This window comes from Rhinolophus sinicus, chromosome 7, assembly GCF_057876585.1.
Source record: "Rhinolophus sinicus isolate RSI-liver-muscle chromosome 7, RSI-T2T, whole genome shotgun sequence".
In the NCBI taxonomy this organism is placed as follows: domain Eukaryota; kingdom Metazoa; phylum Chordata; class Mammalia; order Chiroptera; family Rhinolophidae; genus Rhinolophus; species Rhinolophus sinicus.
In genome coordinates this window covers 7,406,227-7,422,625 of record NC_142507.1, presented here as the reverse complement: position 1 = coordinate 7,422,625, position 16,399 = coordinate 7,406,227, and the positions used below count along the sequence as shown (strand labels likewise).

General features: G+C 35.8%; 1 protein-coding gene across 3 annotated transcripts in view; it reads left to right on the top strand.

Annotated features, from left to right (window-relative positions):
* Positions 1-15,774, top strand: part of HNF4G (hepatocyte nuclear factor 4 gamma) — a 95,433-nt gene extending 79,659 nt beyond the window's left edge. For all 3 annotated transcript variants that reach the window (XM_074318745.2, XM_074318747.2, XM_088799365.1), the window contains 7 exons: positions 1,150-1,256; positions 2,806-2,961; positions 5,917-6,004; positions 8,201-8,353; positions 8,485-8,721; positions 9,640-9,762; positions 13,211-15,774. In XM_074318745.2, the coding sequence (XP_074174846.2) occupies positions 1,150-1,256; positions 2,806-2,961; positions 5,917-6,004; positions 8,201-8,353; positions 8,485-8,721; positions 9,640-9,762; positions 13,211-13,332 (986 nt within the window). In that variant the 3' untranslated portion in view covers positions 13,333-15,774. The remainder of the gene's footprint in view (positions 1-1,149; positions 1,257-2,805; positions 2,962-5,916; positions 6,005-8,200; positions 8,354-8,484; positions 8,722-9,639; positions 9,763-13,210) is intronic.
* Positions 15,775-16,399: the final 625 nt, after the last annotated feature.

The following is a 16,399-nucleotide window of genomic DNA, read 5'->3' as shown; positions in this document are numbered from 1 at the left end:
ACCAGTAAATATAATTTTAAAATAAAATATTAATGATTCACTCCAACTTAAAGACTACACTCACTCTTAAAGTCAAAAAGTTCAGTATTTTCTCTTCCAAATTAATGAATTGATAGTTAATAATAACTTTGGGGCATATTGTCGATTTTGGCATAGAAATTAGTGGATTTTTTAAATAAAAGAATAAATGCATTAAAACAAATCTGATAGTTTAATGATTTAGCTTTCCAGCAGAACAGAGTACGGCCTTAAGTTAATTAATTTAGGTGCCATAGGCCTTGTTTTCATTATTTTTGGGAAACAGATAATTTTATCTTCTAAGTTTTGAAATCCAACTTTAACATCTGATTTATATTATTCTTTGTGTGACAAACATAGGTTAATACCCCGCCCCTTCAGTCTTCCTTATATTTAATACTTAGTTTTTAATCAGGAATTTGGGGAGACACGGTATTCTTTCTTTTCTTTCTGAAACAAGTAGTTGTAGTTCCCTTAGAAGCCTTTTATATCATCTGTGAGATTTCTTCGCCTTTCCCAAATGCTGATAATCAAACATCAGGCTTCTCAGGAGACACTTCCTACCTACTGCAACTCTTGCTTTATTAATGTTGTACTTTCCCAAGACCTTGTTTCATCAGATTGCAATGTTAAAATCTCCATAACTAAAATAAATTAACTTTCCATTTTTGCTAGTGTTTTAGAAGGAAAAGAAAATGGAAGTTCCAAGAATCTATGACTCACATCTTCTGACAGTGAATACACTCTTATCTTTGACCTGGTCAATCTCAGAAGCGATACTCTCCCTCTAGTTATCTTACGGATTTATTAACTTGAAGAGACTGGAAAACCATCTTATTAAAATACAGCATGGCTGAACTGGCTGACCCAACACTTTCTAACATGTATGCCATCACCAAGTCCCAAACGGCAAGATTTTATGAGCTCAAGCGACAAGCCTGGCTCTTTCTACTTTTAAAAGTGCTAGAGAATGATAAATGTCTTCAGTCATACTCCTCCTCCCTATCCTGGGTTTTTGAGACATATCCCTTCTCACTTTTTATACTCATTTTTTTTTTTGATCCAAAATGTGTATCTTGATATCTACAGAAGGGAACCGACCAATTAAAACTGTGCCTTTTTATCCCCTAGCTGTGCAAAATGAGCGCGATAGAATAAGCACCAGAAGAAGCACATTTGACGGCAGCAACATACCTTCCATTAACACACTGGCTCAGGCAGAGCATCGGTCTCGCCAGGTACCTGCCACCCCCAGCCTCCTGCCTGCCTAAGAGAATCAAGTGTCTATTTAGGTGGAATGCTAACATAATCTAATATTTTCAAAGTAAAACTCTCGAATGTGTGTACGTGTAATTTGAGCTTCACTTTGAAAAATATTAGTAGGACTGTAGACTTAATTTTGACTTTTCTTGGACACATTCCTATTTATTAAATGGAAAAATGAAATGCATTTCAATCGAAGATTATAAAAAGAAGCCATTTGTTTACAAGGTTGGTTTAAAATAGGCTTAAAGCATAGCACCGCTCTCTGGGGGCAGTATCTTGTTTTCTTGACTGAATCTGTAAAATCAGTTACCACAACTTCTGGGGAGTTTCGTTGAAACCTATCATCAGAGCTTCCCTGAAAATGACGTCTGGACTCAAGAATTCACCTTGGCACCTGCTTTGGAAGCTGGTCTTTAAGGGAAGAGGCAGAATTGGAAAAAACAAAAAGAAAAAAAAAAACAACAGGGAAAATACTTTAAGTTTCTAGAATGAGAATATGAGTTCTAGAGTTTAAAAATGTAGATCATGTTGATGCATAAAAAAAAAATAAATCAGGAATAAAATAAAGAAACTCTTTAAAGACAGTTTATTTTAGCATTGCTCCTATTAGAAATGTTAATGATATGTTTCTATTATAAGGCAAATTATGAAATAGCTAACTATTAATCCGATCCTATAATGAGTGAGTACAACTTTCGCTTTTGATAACACAAGGGTCATATGATGAGGTTAACATCACCGTTATCATCATTGTTACCTGCAGATTACTTGATGGTCCTATAAAGCATTTAGAGCATGGCTTAAAGGGGAGCTGTGAGGAAGTACATGTTCACTACACAAGAAAGACACGTACACACGCATGTTCAAAAATTTCAGAAAAAAAGTTTGTAAGAACGTTTAGAAAGTGATTTCTTCGGCAGAAAGACATTTTAACACCATTTCTCTTTTTATATAGTTCAGAATTGTATATCATTTTTAAAAGCATCATTAGATGTTAGGCTTTTCTATGTGGCTGAGTCAAAGGTTAGCATGTTCATTTTATTTTGAGGGGCTTCCATTTGCTGCATAACAGAAACCATTCCGGCTTCTTGTCTAAATCTTTTCTCCCTAGTTTGGTAAACTTCATCCACTGGAAACATTGTCAGCAAATTAAAGATGGGTTTGCATAATGAAAACGTCATTTTTTAATTAAAAATAAAATCACAGAGCATATTTCATGTAAATACTCCATTGTCTCTTGGTAGAGTCATTTTGAATTATGAAACACCCCAAAAGTTGGGTAACTTATTTTACAGATTTAGCCAGTAAAATAAGAAACTGCTCCCAGAGCATGTGCTATGCAGTGAATGTTTTCAATTTAATTAGAACTGATGAGTATTTTATTTCTCAATCTAAAAATATTTAGTGTATTTCAAGATATTGTGACGATGATAGTACCGCTTCAGTGGTGTTTCATAGAAAAAAAGAATATTGTTATGTCTTCTGTTGAATGATAAGTTAATAGAATGTTTTTCACGCCAGATCTCTGCCTCCAGCCCTGGTGCAAGCACTGACATAAATGTTAAGAAAATTGCGAGTATCGGTGATGTCTGTGAATCTATGAAACAGCAACTCTTAGTCTTGGTGGAATGGGCGAAATATATCCCTGCCTTCTGTGAGTTACCACTGGACGATCAGGTATAACTTAAAGAAGTGATGAATGCTTTCGAAAACATTTTTTCAACTTTGCCAAGTTTTTGTGTTCTTTTAATTATGTTTACAATAGATTCATTACATTTGGCAAAGGTTAAATGATCTTATGTGAGAAAAAGATTGGTTTTCTTGCCCATTCGCCTTCTTGTTCTATCAAGAGGCACAGGCGTTTAACTTCTATTTTAGGGGTCTTGAAAATTTATTGATTGGGTGAAGTTGAGCAAGGCGCTGTTCTTCCCTCTTGGAGTTTGAAAAGAGTAACTGAGGGTGAAAGACAGATAAGTAACTGCCACTGTGAAATAAAGGATTGGCAGGGCAAATGTCTGGGAGGCAAATGGTACACTATTTTGTCTGGGTATTAACTGAAGGTGCTGTGTAAAATTCCTCACAAATGCCGGGCCACTTCTCAACAGAAACCACACAGGTTGCGTCTGTCTTTTGGGCACTTTGTGCAATTAGTGTATAAAATTTTGCACCTCCTGTTGTCAATTTTATTCTAGCATTACTGTATGAAAATTATAGGTTTGGTAATAAAAGACTGTAGAATCATGCTTTGAGATCTATGGACAGAAAAAGAGAATTCATGAATAATGATCTTTTCCTAACAAATATATTTTCATACTTTGTCATATATACAGTAAGACATTTTAATTAATAGTTAAGAAGTTTAATTTCTAATTAGTCTATGAAGGTTAGATCATTAGTTTTAGATTTATTTCAAACTCTTCCGTCTAAGTAGTATACAATATTTTGTAGATGCAAATATTTTGAAGTTTTCCAATTCCCCCCACATTGAATAAACCATGCTATCTATGTATTATACCCAGTGTCTATTGTTACCTCCTTTGACCAGTATTATCATGGATAGACACAAACAAACTGTCAAAGAGAAAGGTGCAAGATTGTTTAAACATCAAAGAAGGACAAACTATTTACACAACCAGAAAAAAAAAAGTGATCATAAGAAGTTAGTTACATTTCTAGGAGAGTATTTCACTTGGTGAAAAAAAAAAAAAATCTGTAAAATCTCAAATCATTCTTAAAATGTTCGGTAACTGCCTTCCTGGTATGAGTCATGGTTATTGACATATCATAAAGATAACTTGGCTCAGAAGGTTATTTCAGAGTGAATAATGCTAAATTGCTAAAACATACTTGTCTCACCCCAAGCCATATAAGTAAGGTTATGTTATTTATCAGTTTTATATTTTTATTGTCACTCCTCTTTAAAAACTGCTGACTTATGAATGAAGACAATAATTTAAAAATTTGAAACCTGAAATCCAGTGACCTGTCAAAAATAGTTTTTTATTTACTAACTCAGATTTTAATATTAACAATATAGCATTAACAGCCGTGGATTGACAACTGTCTATTATGGATAAGGCACTGGGAAATTAGCTTTCAGTTGTACTATATATTAGATTATTTTATTTAATGCTCTCAGGAACTCTGAGGCATAGGTTTTATAATCTCCACTTAATAATTTTTTAAAACTAAACTCTAGAGCAGTTAAATTCACTCAGTAAATCCATCAAACAAACATTTATTAGAACTACTGTTCAGTTTTAGGAACTGTAAGTATTCAGCAGTAAAAATATAGATTACACCACTATTCTCATAAAGTTTGCATTCTATTTGGGAGAGACAGACCATAAAAAATATACAGATTATGAGTAAGTTGCTGTTAGGTGGGGATAAGTTCTATAAAATAAAATGGGATGAGTTGTTGGAGAATGACAGGGGTTGGGGTAGTAACAGATACTTTAAATTGGGGGTCAGAGAAGATTTTTTTCCTGAGACCTGAATGAAAGGGACTAAGCATACCAAGATGTGAGGAGAAAGCATTCTGAGTTCACAACCAGCATATTCAAAGGCCCTGAGGCAAGCAGAAACATGTACCTGCAGAAGAGTCAGCAAAGGATTTTGCAAGGTGAAGCCAGAGGCACAGCTGGGGGCAAAACACTGAGCTATCCTTGGTTAAGGAGTTTGGATTTTATTCTCAGGTCAGTAAGAAGCCAGTGAAGAGTTTTCAGCAGAGAAGTGGTAGTAAGTGATTATTTTATAAATATTATCTTGGAAGCTCTATCAAGAAAGATTTAAGATCGAGGAACCAGGAAGGGAGCAGGAATACTTGTCAGAGTATATTGTGGACCCCAGGGGATGAAGGACAAAGGCTGGGTGATTAGAGAAGAATCAAAATGGAGTCTCCTTTGTGAAATGAACAAGCATTTTGCATGGTGGTGCCGTTTACTAAGATGCTGAAGACGTGGAGGAGCTTTCCTTTGATGTGCTAAATTTGAAATGCTTCCTATTATTTCTAGTGGTGGTGTCCAGCAGGCACCTGAGTGTACACACAGAGCTCAGTTGAGAACTTGGGCAAAGAGTCAGAGGATCGATCCAGAATGTATTAGACTCCAGATCCCCCCATCCTCGTTTCACTATGTCACAAGTCCTCACTTTGCTTTTGTTTATTCAGTTTATATTGTGGAAGACATTGTGTTTTACATATATTTTCTCATTGAATCCTTTGGTCTACTCTTTGAAACGTTTCCCACCATCTCCACTTGAAAACAAATGAGTCCTAAACATGAACGGTTTACCCAAAGTTAAACAGGTAGTAAGTGGTCAAGCCAGGATTGAACTCTGGTTTGTTTCATTTCATTTCATTCCAAAGCATTTAATTTTTCTGTTGTTTGTTTTGTTTGTTTTTGCTGATGTTGTATTGACTTGTTAGTTTTAGAAATTTTGAAAAAATCAAACTCCTTTGACATTGTAAAATAGAAAGCTTATTGATGGCAACTACCTATGAATATTATAGTTTGTTAAACATAAAAAAAAATGTCCCAGGCTTAAAGAACACTAAGTTCATCAGACTCATATCATCTTCTCATCACCCAATTTTATAATTAATTGTTGAACCTGGACTTTTTCATTAAGGTGGCACTGTTGAGAGCTCATGCCGGGGAACATTTGCTGCTAGGAGCCACAAAGAGATCCATGCTGTATAAAGATATCTTGCTTTTGGGTAAGTTTTGTCTTAATTTATGAAGAAATTATGCATGCTTCCTTCTTACACAGCATGCCAAAGTACCAACCATTCACAGACACTGTGAAATGGTGCTCTCGCTTCACAGAGTGGATTTAACTGATCATGTCCTCACTCAGGCCCCATTTTTTTTCTTTTTTTTTTTTTGCTTTTCTTTGATTGCAACGGAGTGCAGAGTGTATTGGATATTAAGGGTGAATTAAGATTTAAAAATAAAAGCAAGATGTTGCTCAATATACATAACCGTGAGGTATATTTAAATCATAGGACAGAGAATTAATGATTCCTGTGACTGTCCTATGAGGTCCCAGTGTTGTTTCATACTCACTCTGTGCCTACTTAATAATTACAATATGTTATTTTATACTTTTTTAAGGAACACCTATATCTCCCATGGTCTCATTACCCATGATACGCTACGAAATCCCAAGATTAAAAAAAAAATAAATGGTGACAATGTCTAGAAAATTCTAATTGTGAAATAACAGTGCTAGAAGAGATGAAAGTAGGATGGCAGGTGGAATGGAAGGTGTGGGGAGAGACAAAGGAAAAGCTTTTGTCTTCACTAAGTCAGCCTCGAATCCCCCACCCTACTTAACTTACAAAATTAGGTTTCCTGTTGAAAGAGTTAAGATTCCCCAATGCTTATTAGCTCCACCTCTCCCTGGCTTGTGCAAAATCATAACTAAATTGTTTATTCTCTTTATGTGGTATATATTTCATCCTAAAATATAAATAAATTGAGCACAATATAGCGAGAGCTGATGTTTATTGAGGACATACTATGTAACCTGCATTGCTCAAAGTGCTTTACACATATATCAACACTCTCTCGTATAATCAATCCTCGCAATAACCCTAAGGGATAGGCACTATTATTTTCAGCCCATTTTTCAGATGAAGAAATGGAGGCAAAGAAAGTTTACCTAAGGTCACAAAGTTAGTTAGGCCACAAAGGCCAGAGCCAGAATTCTAAACCACGTAATGTGACTCCACAGACTATTCTCTCAGATGCTATTAAACATTCTCTTGCCTTTAGAGAAACCCATCCTCATTACAGATCTGAATACAAGACACCTAGAAAACGAAATAGTTTTACTATTAGTTCTAGATTGTTTTATCGTGAAAAATTAGGTAAACTAAGACGAGCAATGATACATTTTTTGAATACTTTTGCACAGATTGTTACACTGAACAGTGTCTTTGCCTGCAGTGAATTCAGAATATTCTGCTTTTTTTTTTAAATTGGGGAACAATGTGTTTCTCCAGAGCCCATCAGCTCCAAGTCGTTGTCCTTCAATCTAGTTGTGGAGGGCGCAGCTCAGCTCCAAGTCCAGTCGCCGTTTTCAATTGAACCGGCAACCTTGTTGCTGAGAGCTCGCGCTCTAACCAACTGAGCCATCGGCCGCTCCCAGAATATTCTGCTTTTTATGAAACCATAAAATAACAATGTAGATGTTATTTTAGGAGTATAAGTGTCTAATTTTCTAATATTTTAGCAGCTCTAATAAATACTGATCATATACTATCCAAAGACTTTCTAATTTAGAATGGTCTTTCGGGATGAGGTGGTCCACTCTCTATCCAATTTCTGAAATCCCTTAAATCCTTCCCTGTAAAGTGATTATCCCGTCTGTACTTGAACCCAGGAAGAGAGAATTTACTATTTAATGAGGCAACTCGTGAGAATACACATGCTCATTTTGAAAAAGTCAGCCTCGTCTCCTTCGGCTTATTGAAATGATCTCAGTAGTTGTAAGCCTACATATACCTGGACACTGAAAGAGGGCTGTTTTTAATCCACTGTAAAACAGAAAGATTCCTTAGGTTTCTATATTGTGCTCATTAATAAGACACGAACAGATAACTGGCAGCAGAAAGCTAATCATTACACTTTGTTTCTCCCTTGTCAATTATTAGCTTGTTATTAGCCTGTACTTCAGTGTTATCACCGGTGACGGAGGCTGTTAAAATGCATGCGATCACGCTATCAATGTTGATCCTTTAAGGGTTCTTAAGTTTTTCTAACTTACCACCACCACGAGCGGAAGTGCTATTATTATTTCTGCAAGGGAACGCCATGCAAAGCATTGCTTTGTAAAATCTTACATACTGTCCGACACTTTCTTGGGAGGGGGGTGTGTGTGTACTTATTATTATTTTCTTTCTCCCTAGGAAACAACTACATTATTCACCGCAACAGCTGTGAGGTTGAAATCAGCCGTGTGGCCAACCGGGTACTAGATGAGCTGGTGCGCCCATTCCAAGAAATCCAGATCGATGACAATGAATATGCCTGCTTGAAGGCCATCGTGTTTTTTGATCCAGGTTTGTTTCCGCAGTCCCGGGGAACAATAGTTTGAATGAACATCGAACGGTTGTTGTGTAACACGAGCACACTTACTGTCACACTCTCGCAAGCATCACTGTTGAGACTGCCCTTTTCACTCCTGTATTAGATGCCAAAGGGCTCAGTGACCCGGTCAAGATTAAGAACATGCGGTTCCAAGTGCAGCTCAGTCTGGAGGACTACATCAACGACCGGCAGTACGACTCCCGCGGGCGGTTTGGGGAGCTGCTGCTGCTCCTGCCCACGCTGCAAAGCATCACCTGGCAAATGATCGAGCAGATACAATTCGTTAAACTTTTCGGGATGGTGAAAATCGACAACTTGCTTCAGGAGATGTTACTGGGTGGTGAGTCTGTTTGGGAATCTCTGTTAAATTCATGAGAGCCACACGGCATGCTTTAGAATAAGTTTGACCCTTACAGGGAACTCAAGTGTTTACATGTAGAAAGTCTGCAAAGCCCATTGGATGGGGACAAAATACCATGAACATATTCCAATCCCCACCCTTTCTAGCCTCCACCATCTCCACCAGCTCCACCTGGTCCGTCTAACCTCAATTTTCAGGCTCTTCAAATATGGTAAACAGAAATCTATTTCCTATTTTTAGTACTCCTTGAAGTATATTTTCCTCTGCCTTTACTCCTTTAAAAGCTCAAGGATATCAGAATTGCAACATAACCTAAAAAAATATATAAAATATCTTAAAAGTGAACCCTTTGCTCCTGAAATAATTAATGGACACAACACAATGAGAAGGGGAAAATGAGATTTCATTACTGCAATAAATGTCGGGGATAAGTTAAGAAAGCATTTATTCTGTGTTCTGATCTAGATTAAATTTCCTTATGAAATCACTTTATTTTCTTTTTAGTTTTCTGGTGCTTAATGTGTTCCTAATGATATCTTCCTGAAATAAAAGTTGTTTATGCCGTTAGGGTGATCCCAAATACTATAAACTTGAGGTAAGTGATTCTTGGAATTGCCTTAACAACAGGCAGCAAACCTAATGATTCCAGGAAACAACACACAAGGTCCATTATTAATATACAACATAATATGAGGCAACATTTATCTAGCCAATGTGCAGTGAAAGCTGACATTGTCCTTAATATGGCAGCAGTTCTATTAATTTATTTTTGAATTCCCAAAAAGCACTTTGCAAAAATAGCAATATGCAAGCTGTCAATCAAAACATTTGTTCCAAGGTAAAATTGCCGTTCCTGATTACATGTCACTAATGCAAGCATCTTTTTATCTTCTGTAGGTGCTTCCAATGACGTTAGCCATCTCCATCATCCAATGCATCCACATTTGTCTCAAGATCCATTAACTGGACAAACTATACTTCTAGGTCCCATGTCGACCCTGGTTCATACAGACCAGATCTGTAAGTATCTGGGCTACTTTTTAACCGTAATATGTCTAAAACTTCATTACCTGAGAAAAATGGGGATTCGGGGGACATAATCTACTAGTACTTAGAAACTGCAAAATTTGGATACGTTTTTCTCTCCAGGAATCAACTGTGGGAGACTGTGATATTCAGTAAGACACGAATTTGCTCCCTAAAATAGAGATGTGAACACCTAAACCTTTCTACTTCATAGGTCTGGAGCACAAAATAAAATACAAGGCAGTTCTAGCTTTGCCTGGTAATGGAGGACCCTAGACATGGCTATACATGCTGAAACCATGCAAAGAAATCTTAATAATCAATGGGGAAATTATGGTTGCATGTGACCTTTAGAAATGTTTATCATATAGTGTTATATGTCAGTTATACCTCACTAAAAAATGAAAATGTTTGCCAAAACATGAAGAACTCTCTTAACTATACATTGAAAAATATTGTAATCCTAATATTTATTTTGCACACTGTAATTTAAAACCACTAGAAACGCTGAGAAGTGAAGTTTTATTTCTTTGTAAAAATATGAAGAAAAGTAGTTTGAATAGCACTTCCACCTCCTCTTCCTGTGCCTGTAAGAGGTAATGAGTATCTTTTCTTTGCCTTGATGACTTACTTTTTTGGAAGTTTGGATCAGCTACCAGCATTTTATCCTCTGCACTTTTAGTGCCCTGAAATATCTCTGAGAACCCATTTCATGTAAAGTTCTCTGCCAGTTTCATGTCCTCTGTGGCATCTCCGTCCTTTACAAAACAGCCCGTTTTCTCACGTATGCTGAAAAGGGTTCCTTCCTCAAGCTCCTGGCTGCATATTTAGAAACTCAAGCAACAGCAGTGTCCCCATTCCCATGGTCAGCTCTTCCTTCTATAACTCCACTTTGGTTGATTGGAATTACACTTCCAGCATTATCATTTTTTTGTTTCTTTGCCGCACTTTAATCTCTTTTTTGTAAAGCCAATTCCCTTTCAATTGTCCATTTTTGAAAAGTGTCACATGGATTTATCACTAGGAGGCAGGCGATAACACAACTACACACTTCGTTGTCAGGGCGTGAGTTGAATAAAATATGTTCAGGACCAATCATGGACAGACTGAAAGATGAGATGTGATTGATCACTGATCACAAGACATCCGTCATTTAGGTAATTATTTGTAGGCTGAAGAGTTAACAGTACAGTCTGTGTTTATGCAGAGCTCACAGCTAATTGGGAGTTACCACGCTAACTGAAACTCAGAACGTGTTTTTGCAGGACTGATGCTATTATTAACTGATAAATGAAACCCATGGATATCAGAATTGTGGCCAGCGATGGCTGCTTGGGAAAACTAGGGGTTGTTAGCAGTTAAGTTAATCTGAAATGATTACAGAGTTCACACAAATTCTATTTCTATATGCTCTCTCCTGGAGATAAAAATCTCTATTTGACCAAACACCTAGAATTAATTGCCTCTGAATTGATATTAATTAATCCCAAATTTACCTTTGTTCTGTGGCCTCTGAGCACTAAGCCAGCAACCTCACTGAGATGCCTTCAGTCATGAGGATATAATTAGTATACATACTGGCATTACCTACTGAATTTACAATAGCCCTTAATAACTAGTTACAATGTTGTTTTACCCAAATGTTCAATATAATGTAACAATTTCCTGAGTACCACCTGACTACTACCTCTTGGTGGGGAAAGCAGAGACCACAAAAATATATTTTCTCACATCTATACTTTAGTTCCAAGCATTGGTAGACCTATGTGTACATTTTGTCCAAAACACAAAATTATTTGAGTATATGACAGAGGCAGAAATGAATTTATTGGAAAAAAAGTTCAAATTGTGGAAACAGTGTGGCACATTTAACCTGTGGGTCCCAGCGTACTTGAAAGACATTGTATGGGGACCATCCCTGCAAAGCAGATGTTACCATTTTCATTTAATAGGTGGTCAAGGGCAGAGAGATGCAAGCCCAATACAACACTAAAAGCTGATACTAAAAGCCATGGAGCTGCGTCTCTTAGAGATCAGTTGTTCATAAACTCAGACAATAAAACACATTAAACAACACATTAAGCATTGTAGGCGCCAACTGGCAAGAAAGTTTCACAATTCTCCTGGCAGTTGAATCCTTTACTTTTTAAATGCTAGTTTTCTAGTAGTTTAAAAAGCATGTGTGTGGACCCTAATCTTGAGAGTCACATCATCACACTTTTCATTGTTATTTTCCTCTTGTAACATAATATTTATAAGAGTCATTTGTAAAGCAAAAATCATTTGCTTTGCTCGTGCTCATGTAGAATGTTTACATTTTATCCGAAACAAAACATTAGACACATACGCACATAAAAATGTAGTTCATGCGTAACTTTCTTGGTCTTTTAGAGCTGGCCTCTGCAATTTCAGATCCATCCTAAAACCCCAGAAATAATTTTTAAAGCAATATGTTTATTCTTTTGCCAATTCAACTATCTAAAGCTGTTGTTTCGAAGCAATTGCTAATCCATACTTAATAATACTAAAGTTATTCTAGTAAAGAAAACCAGGCAAAAAGGGACTCTTCTCATCTTTGTACAGAATTTTTTTCTAGAATTAAAAAAAAAAATTTGTTTTGGAGGAAAATTATCTATAAAGTTTGCAATGCTTCAGTCTGATTATCAATCATTTTCTACTTGTTCTGTTAAGTATATGGAATAGTAATAAATGTGAGTACTGAAATATTTCCAGTTTTAAAATAATTATAGAATAGCTCTTATATGATTTTATAATATGGTAAAAGTTTGCAATTGGAAGAACTAGTATTCTAGACAATGAAATATTCAAACTGTAACTTTTTTTCAATTACTTAGGCTTGCTCTTTGCATTGATGGGAAAGGGACAGATAAGCTGTTATAACAGAATAATTTTGCAGTGACAAAGTCAATAGTTTTCAGCTGTGTTTAACGACAACATAGATTTTAAAGCACTTGAAAAACACCTTGCCTTCATTTTTCATGTCCTCAAATACGTTTGAGTTCATGGAATCTAAACCAAATACATTTTATTTTTATGCACATTTTTATTGCAAAATTACATTTGTTTCCTAAGGTTTCAAAAACCACTGGCATTCTGTTAATTCTTTTCATTACCTTTTTTTCTGCTGGGTGTGTGAGCGAAGCAGATGCTCATATACACTATTAGGAAAGATAGGAAACACCGTCAAGACACTCTTAAGATGTTTAAGCATGACCTAGTTCAGGTTAAATCTATTTGGAGAGATAGGCTGGGGGTGCATCTGAAACAGTGTGTCGGTGAACTGACAGTGCATTATATAAATCACTACTTTACATATGATCGTTTAAAAGCCTCCAAAATGAAGCAACGCCTGTCATGTGGGACTTAATGGATGGGTCAGGGTGACGGTCACATCACATACGACTCTCTGATTCTTTTTTAGCAACTCCTGAAACCCCACTCCCTTCCCCGCCGCAAGGCTCTGGTCAGGAACAGTACAAAACAGCTGCAAACCAAGCCTCTGTCATTTCACACCAGCCTCTCTCCAAACAAAAGCCATTGTGAGGACGCGTTTACTTCTGAACGGCACTGCATAAATGTGAAAAATTACTGGTCGTGGCATATCTCAGGATAGTGCTTCTGGCAAACTCTTAGCCAAGGCTTCTTCATGGTGCTGTTATAAGATGGTAACCTATTTTCTTGTTTATATGCTCATTTGTGTGTTGTTGCTATTGTTGGAAACCTTCAGTGGCAACCACTGTACATGTGAGTTTTGGTGTGTTTATATCGTATGTGTTTTGCCCGCTTCCCTTGCACTGTGCCTAAAGCAGTTGAATCTTCTGTACGACCTTCATTTGTTGTCTTAGTATTAATTTAAATCTGTAAATAACCGCTTTCTCGTGATGTGATGCAGAACGAACTCTTCTCTTTTGACTGAGAATAGTAGATCAGAAATCCCAGATTAATAGAAAATGAACCAAGTTTTTAATAGATTTTAAATTCGCAAATTAGAAAAATAAATTTCTGTAGAATAGGGCATAGAACTGTGAAGAAGAATCACTTATGAGTATCCTGTGGCTAAGAAGGATCTTTTGGCCCACAGTTAAATCTGCCTGTTTTAAGTTTAGAAAAATCTACACAACCATTCCAAGGGAGACTGAATATTCTTTCAAATCTGACGATGTATGTTAAGATAAAAGATGTTAGTTTCAGCAGATAGGCTACAGGCTAAACTGTAAATTGAACCCCCTAAAACAGTGGCTCAACCAAGAGAGAAGTTAATTTCTCTCTCCAAAAACAACGGAGAAGTCATCATTCATTGACTAGAACTTGGCACCTGCCCAGGGAGGCTGGGAGAGTGGGCGGAAAGCCTGTGCCCACTGAAGCTGGGCATGTAGGGGACGAATATTGGGAGACACATCAGCCATGTGTCCCCCACGTGTTGCTTCATTCAATCTTCACGACAACCATGTAAGTGGGGTGTTAGTATCTTTCTTTCATAAATAAAGAAACCTTTCCTTAGATAGTTTAAGTAACATAACCAAAGTTTATCAACTTAAAGAGTAGGAGAACCACATTTAAGCCCAGGTCTGGCTGACTTTTATGAGGATCATTATAGCTTTGGTGTAGAATGAAAAATGGGAGTTTCTGACTGTGGTTTTTAAATATATGCAGTTGAGGGCTGATTGAACACTAGCTGTCATTTACCTATATCACACATGTTTACATGTAAGCAGGGAACGTCATAGGGTTGCAGCATGATACGAAACCACTTTTGTACTTTTAAGCAGAGTCTTACCCCTAAAAAGTATATTTTAAATATATTAAGAAAAAAGGTACACCAGCTAGATTATGGTGAAAACAAAAACAAATGTGAATCACTAATTAATCAGATTTTTAAAAATCCAGCAACCCAGGGGTATGAGGAATGTCTAATGCTGGACTGAGGAGTACAATTCATTGGAGCTTTAAAGTATTTGATACCATCTAAAGCTGGAGCTTATTTAAAAACAATTAATGATGGGTTGCTTCATGAACCAGTGACACATACCCCCCCCCCACCCCTTACACACACTTCATTTATTAGCTGAAGCAGGGAACAATTGGTTGAGTAATTAATTACCAATAATATAAAAAAATATTGCAAGCCATAAGGAGACTGATTTACTTGATTTTTTAAAGACCGTTCAAAATTTCTAAGATCATGATTTCATAATCCCCACTTACCACACAAATAAAAAGGTTCAGTAAATGTTAACTAGCTTATTGGCTCTTAAAGTGAAATTGAACTCTTAAAGTGGAAAATGATTACTTAGTTAGAAGCTATCATTGATTTAATAGAATCAATAAATTCTTTCAAGAGCTGGTACCTTTGTGCAACCAGAAAATATGTCTTTGAGAGAGAGAAAAGGAAAGTTTTTTAAACTTTTTTTTTGTTGTTGAAAATTTGGTGTCTCTGTTTCATGAATAAGAATGTTTTTTGATTTTTATAAATACAAATGTCATTTGTAGATTCCTGCTTACTTTTTTGTGTCCTCTTAGATGATTGTAAAAAAATAACAACTTTAAAACACAAAACAAATCATTATTAGTCAGCCCTTTAACTTATCTGCATATATTTACTAAACAGTTATGGTTTAGAAATTTATACTAACGATTTTATTTTAATAACTGTGGTCAGGGAATTTGTAATATAATATTTTTGTATACTTTACTGCCAAAAATGCTGGATGAGAGGAACTGATATTTTAAAAATTTTGATACAGAAAGTTATTGCTTTTATATAGCACAAAACTTTTTTCAGGTAATAAAAATGAATAATTTATTGTGAAATAATGATTCATTTTATAAATGTAAAATTATTTTTATAAATTTTATTGTTGAAAATCAAAAATTACTAGATTTTTTAAAATGTTAAATTATAGTGAGATTAAAATATTTCTAAACTGTGATAACTTGTTGTTTCACTGAACTTTCTAAATAAAAATTGAAGGAGAAAAACTGAAATGGGGTGCTTCGTTATTGTCCAAAATGATTTTATAATTTTACAGATATTGATAATATCTTTTGTGTGGTCATTTAGTAAAATTTACATAGAGTTTGCTCATATTGGTCTTTAGAAGCCAGAGCAAAATTAATTAGCATATCTTCACATCATCATAGAATTGGACACTTACTGATGGGAGAATCCTCACATTTGTACTTTAATTATGTAGTTTTGCTTGCTTTTGGGTTTTGTCACATTGATGAAAATCTATGACCCTAGCTGGCTTCAACATTGTATAGATACACTTGGCACATAAATTTTTAACCTAGACGTTTTAATTGCTGGTATCTGTTCATATTTGAAGCCTCTTTGCAAAATTTCTTAAATTATGAGGACTAGTACATCTTACTTTTGTAGTATTCTACTGATTTTTATTTTATTTTTACCTTTACCAGGATAATATATCTATATCAATTAAAAACGTAACTGTGCTTCACATTGATAGTGAAAACCCTCATTCCTCCATCCCACCGTTCCCCTCTCCCCCTACTTCTGCTCTCCAGCAACAACACTCAGATTCTGAAGCTGTTTTATCTGCTATTTTTCTCCATAGTTTGAAAGTATATGTTTACATCACATTTTTTT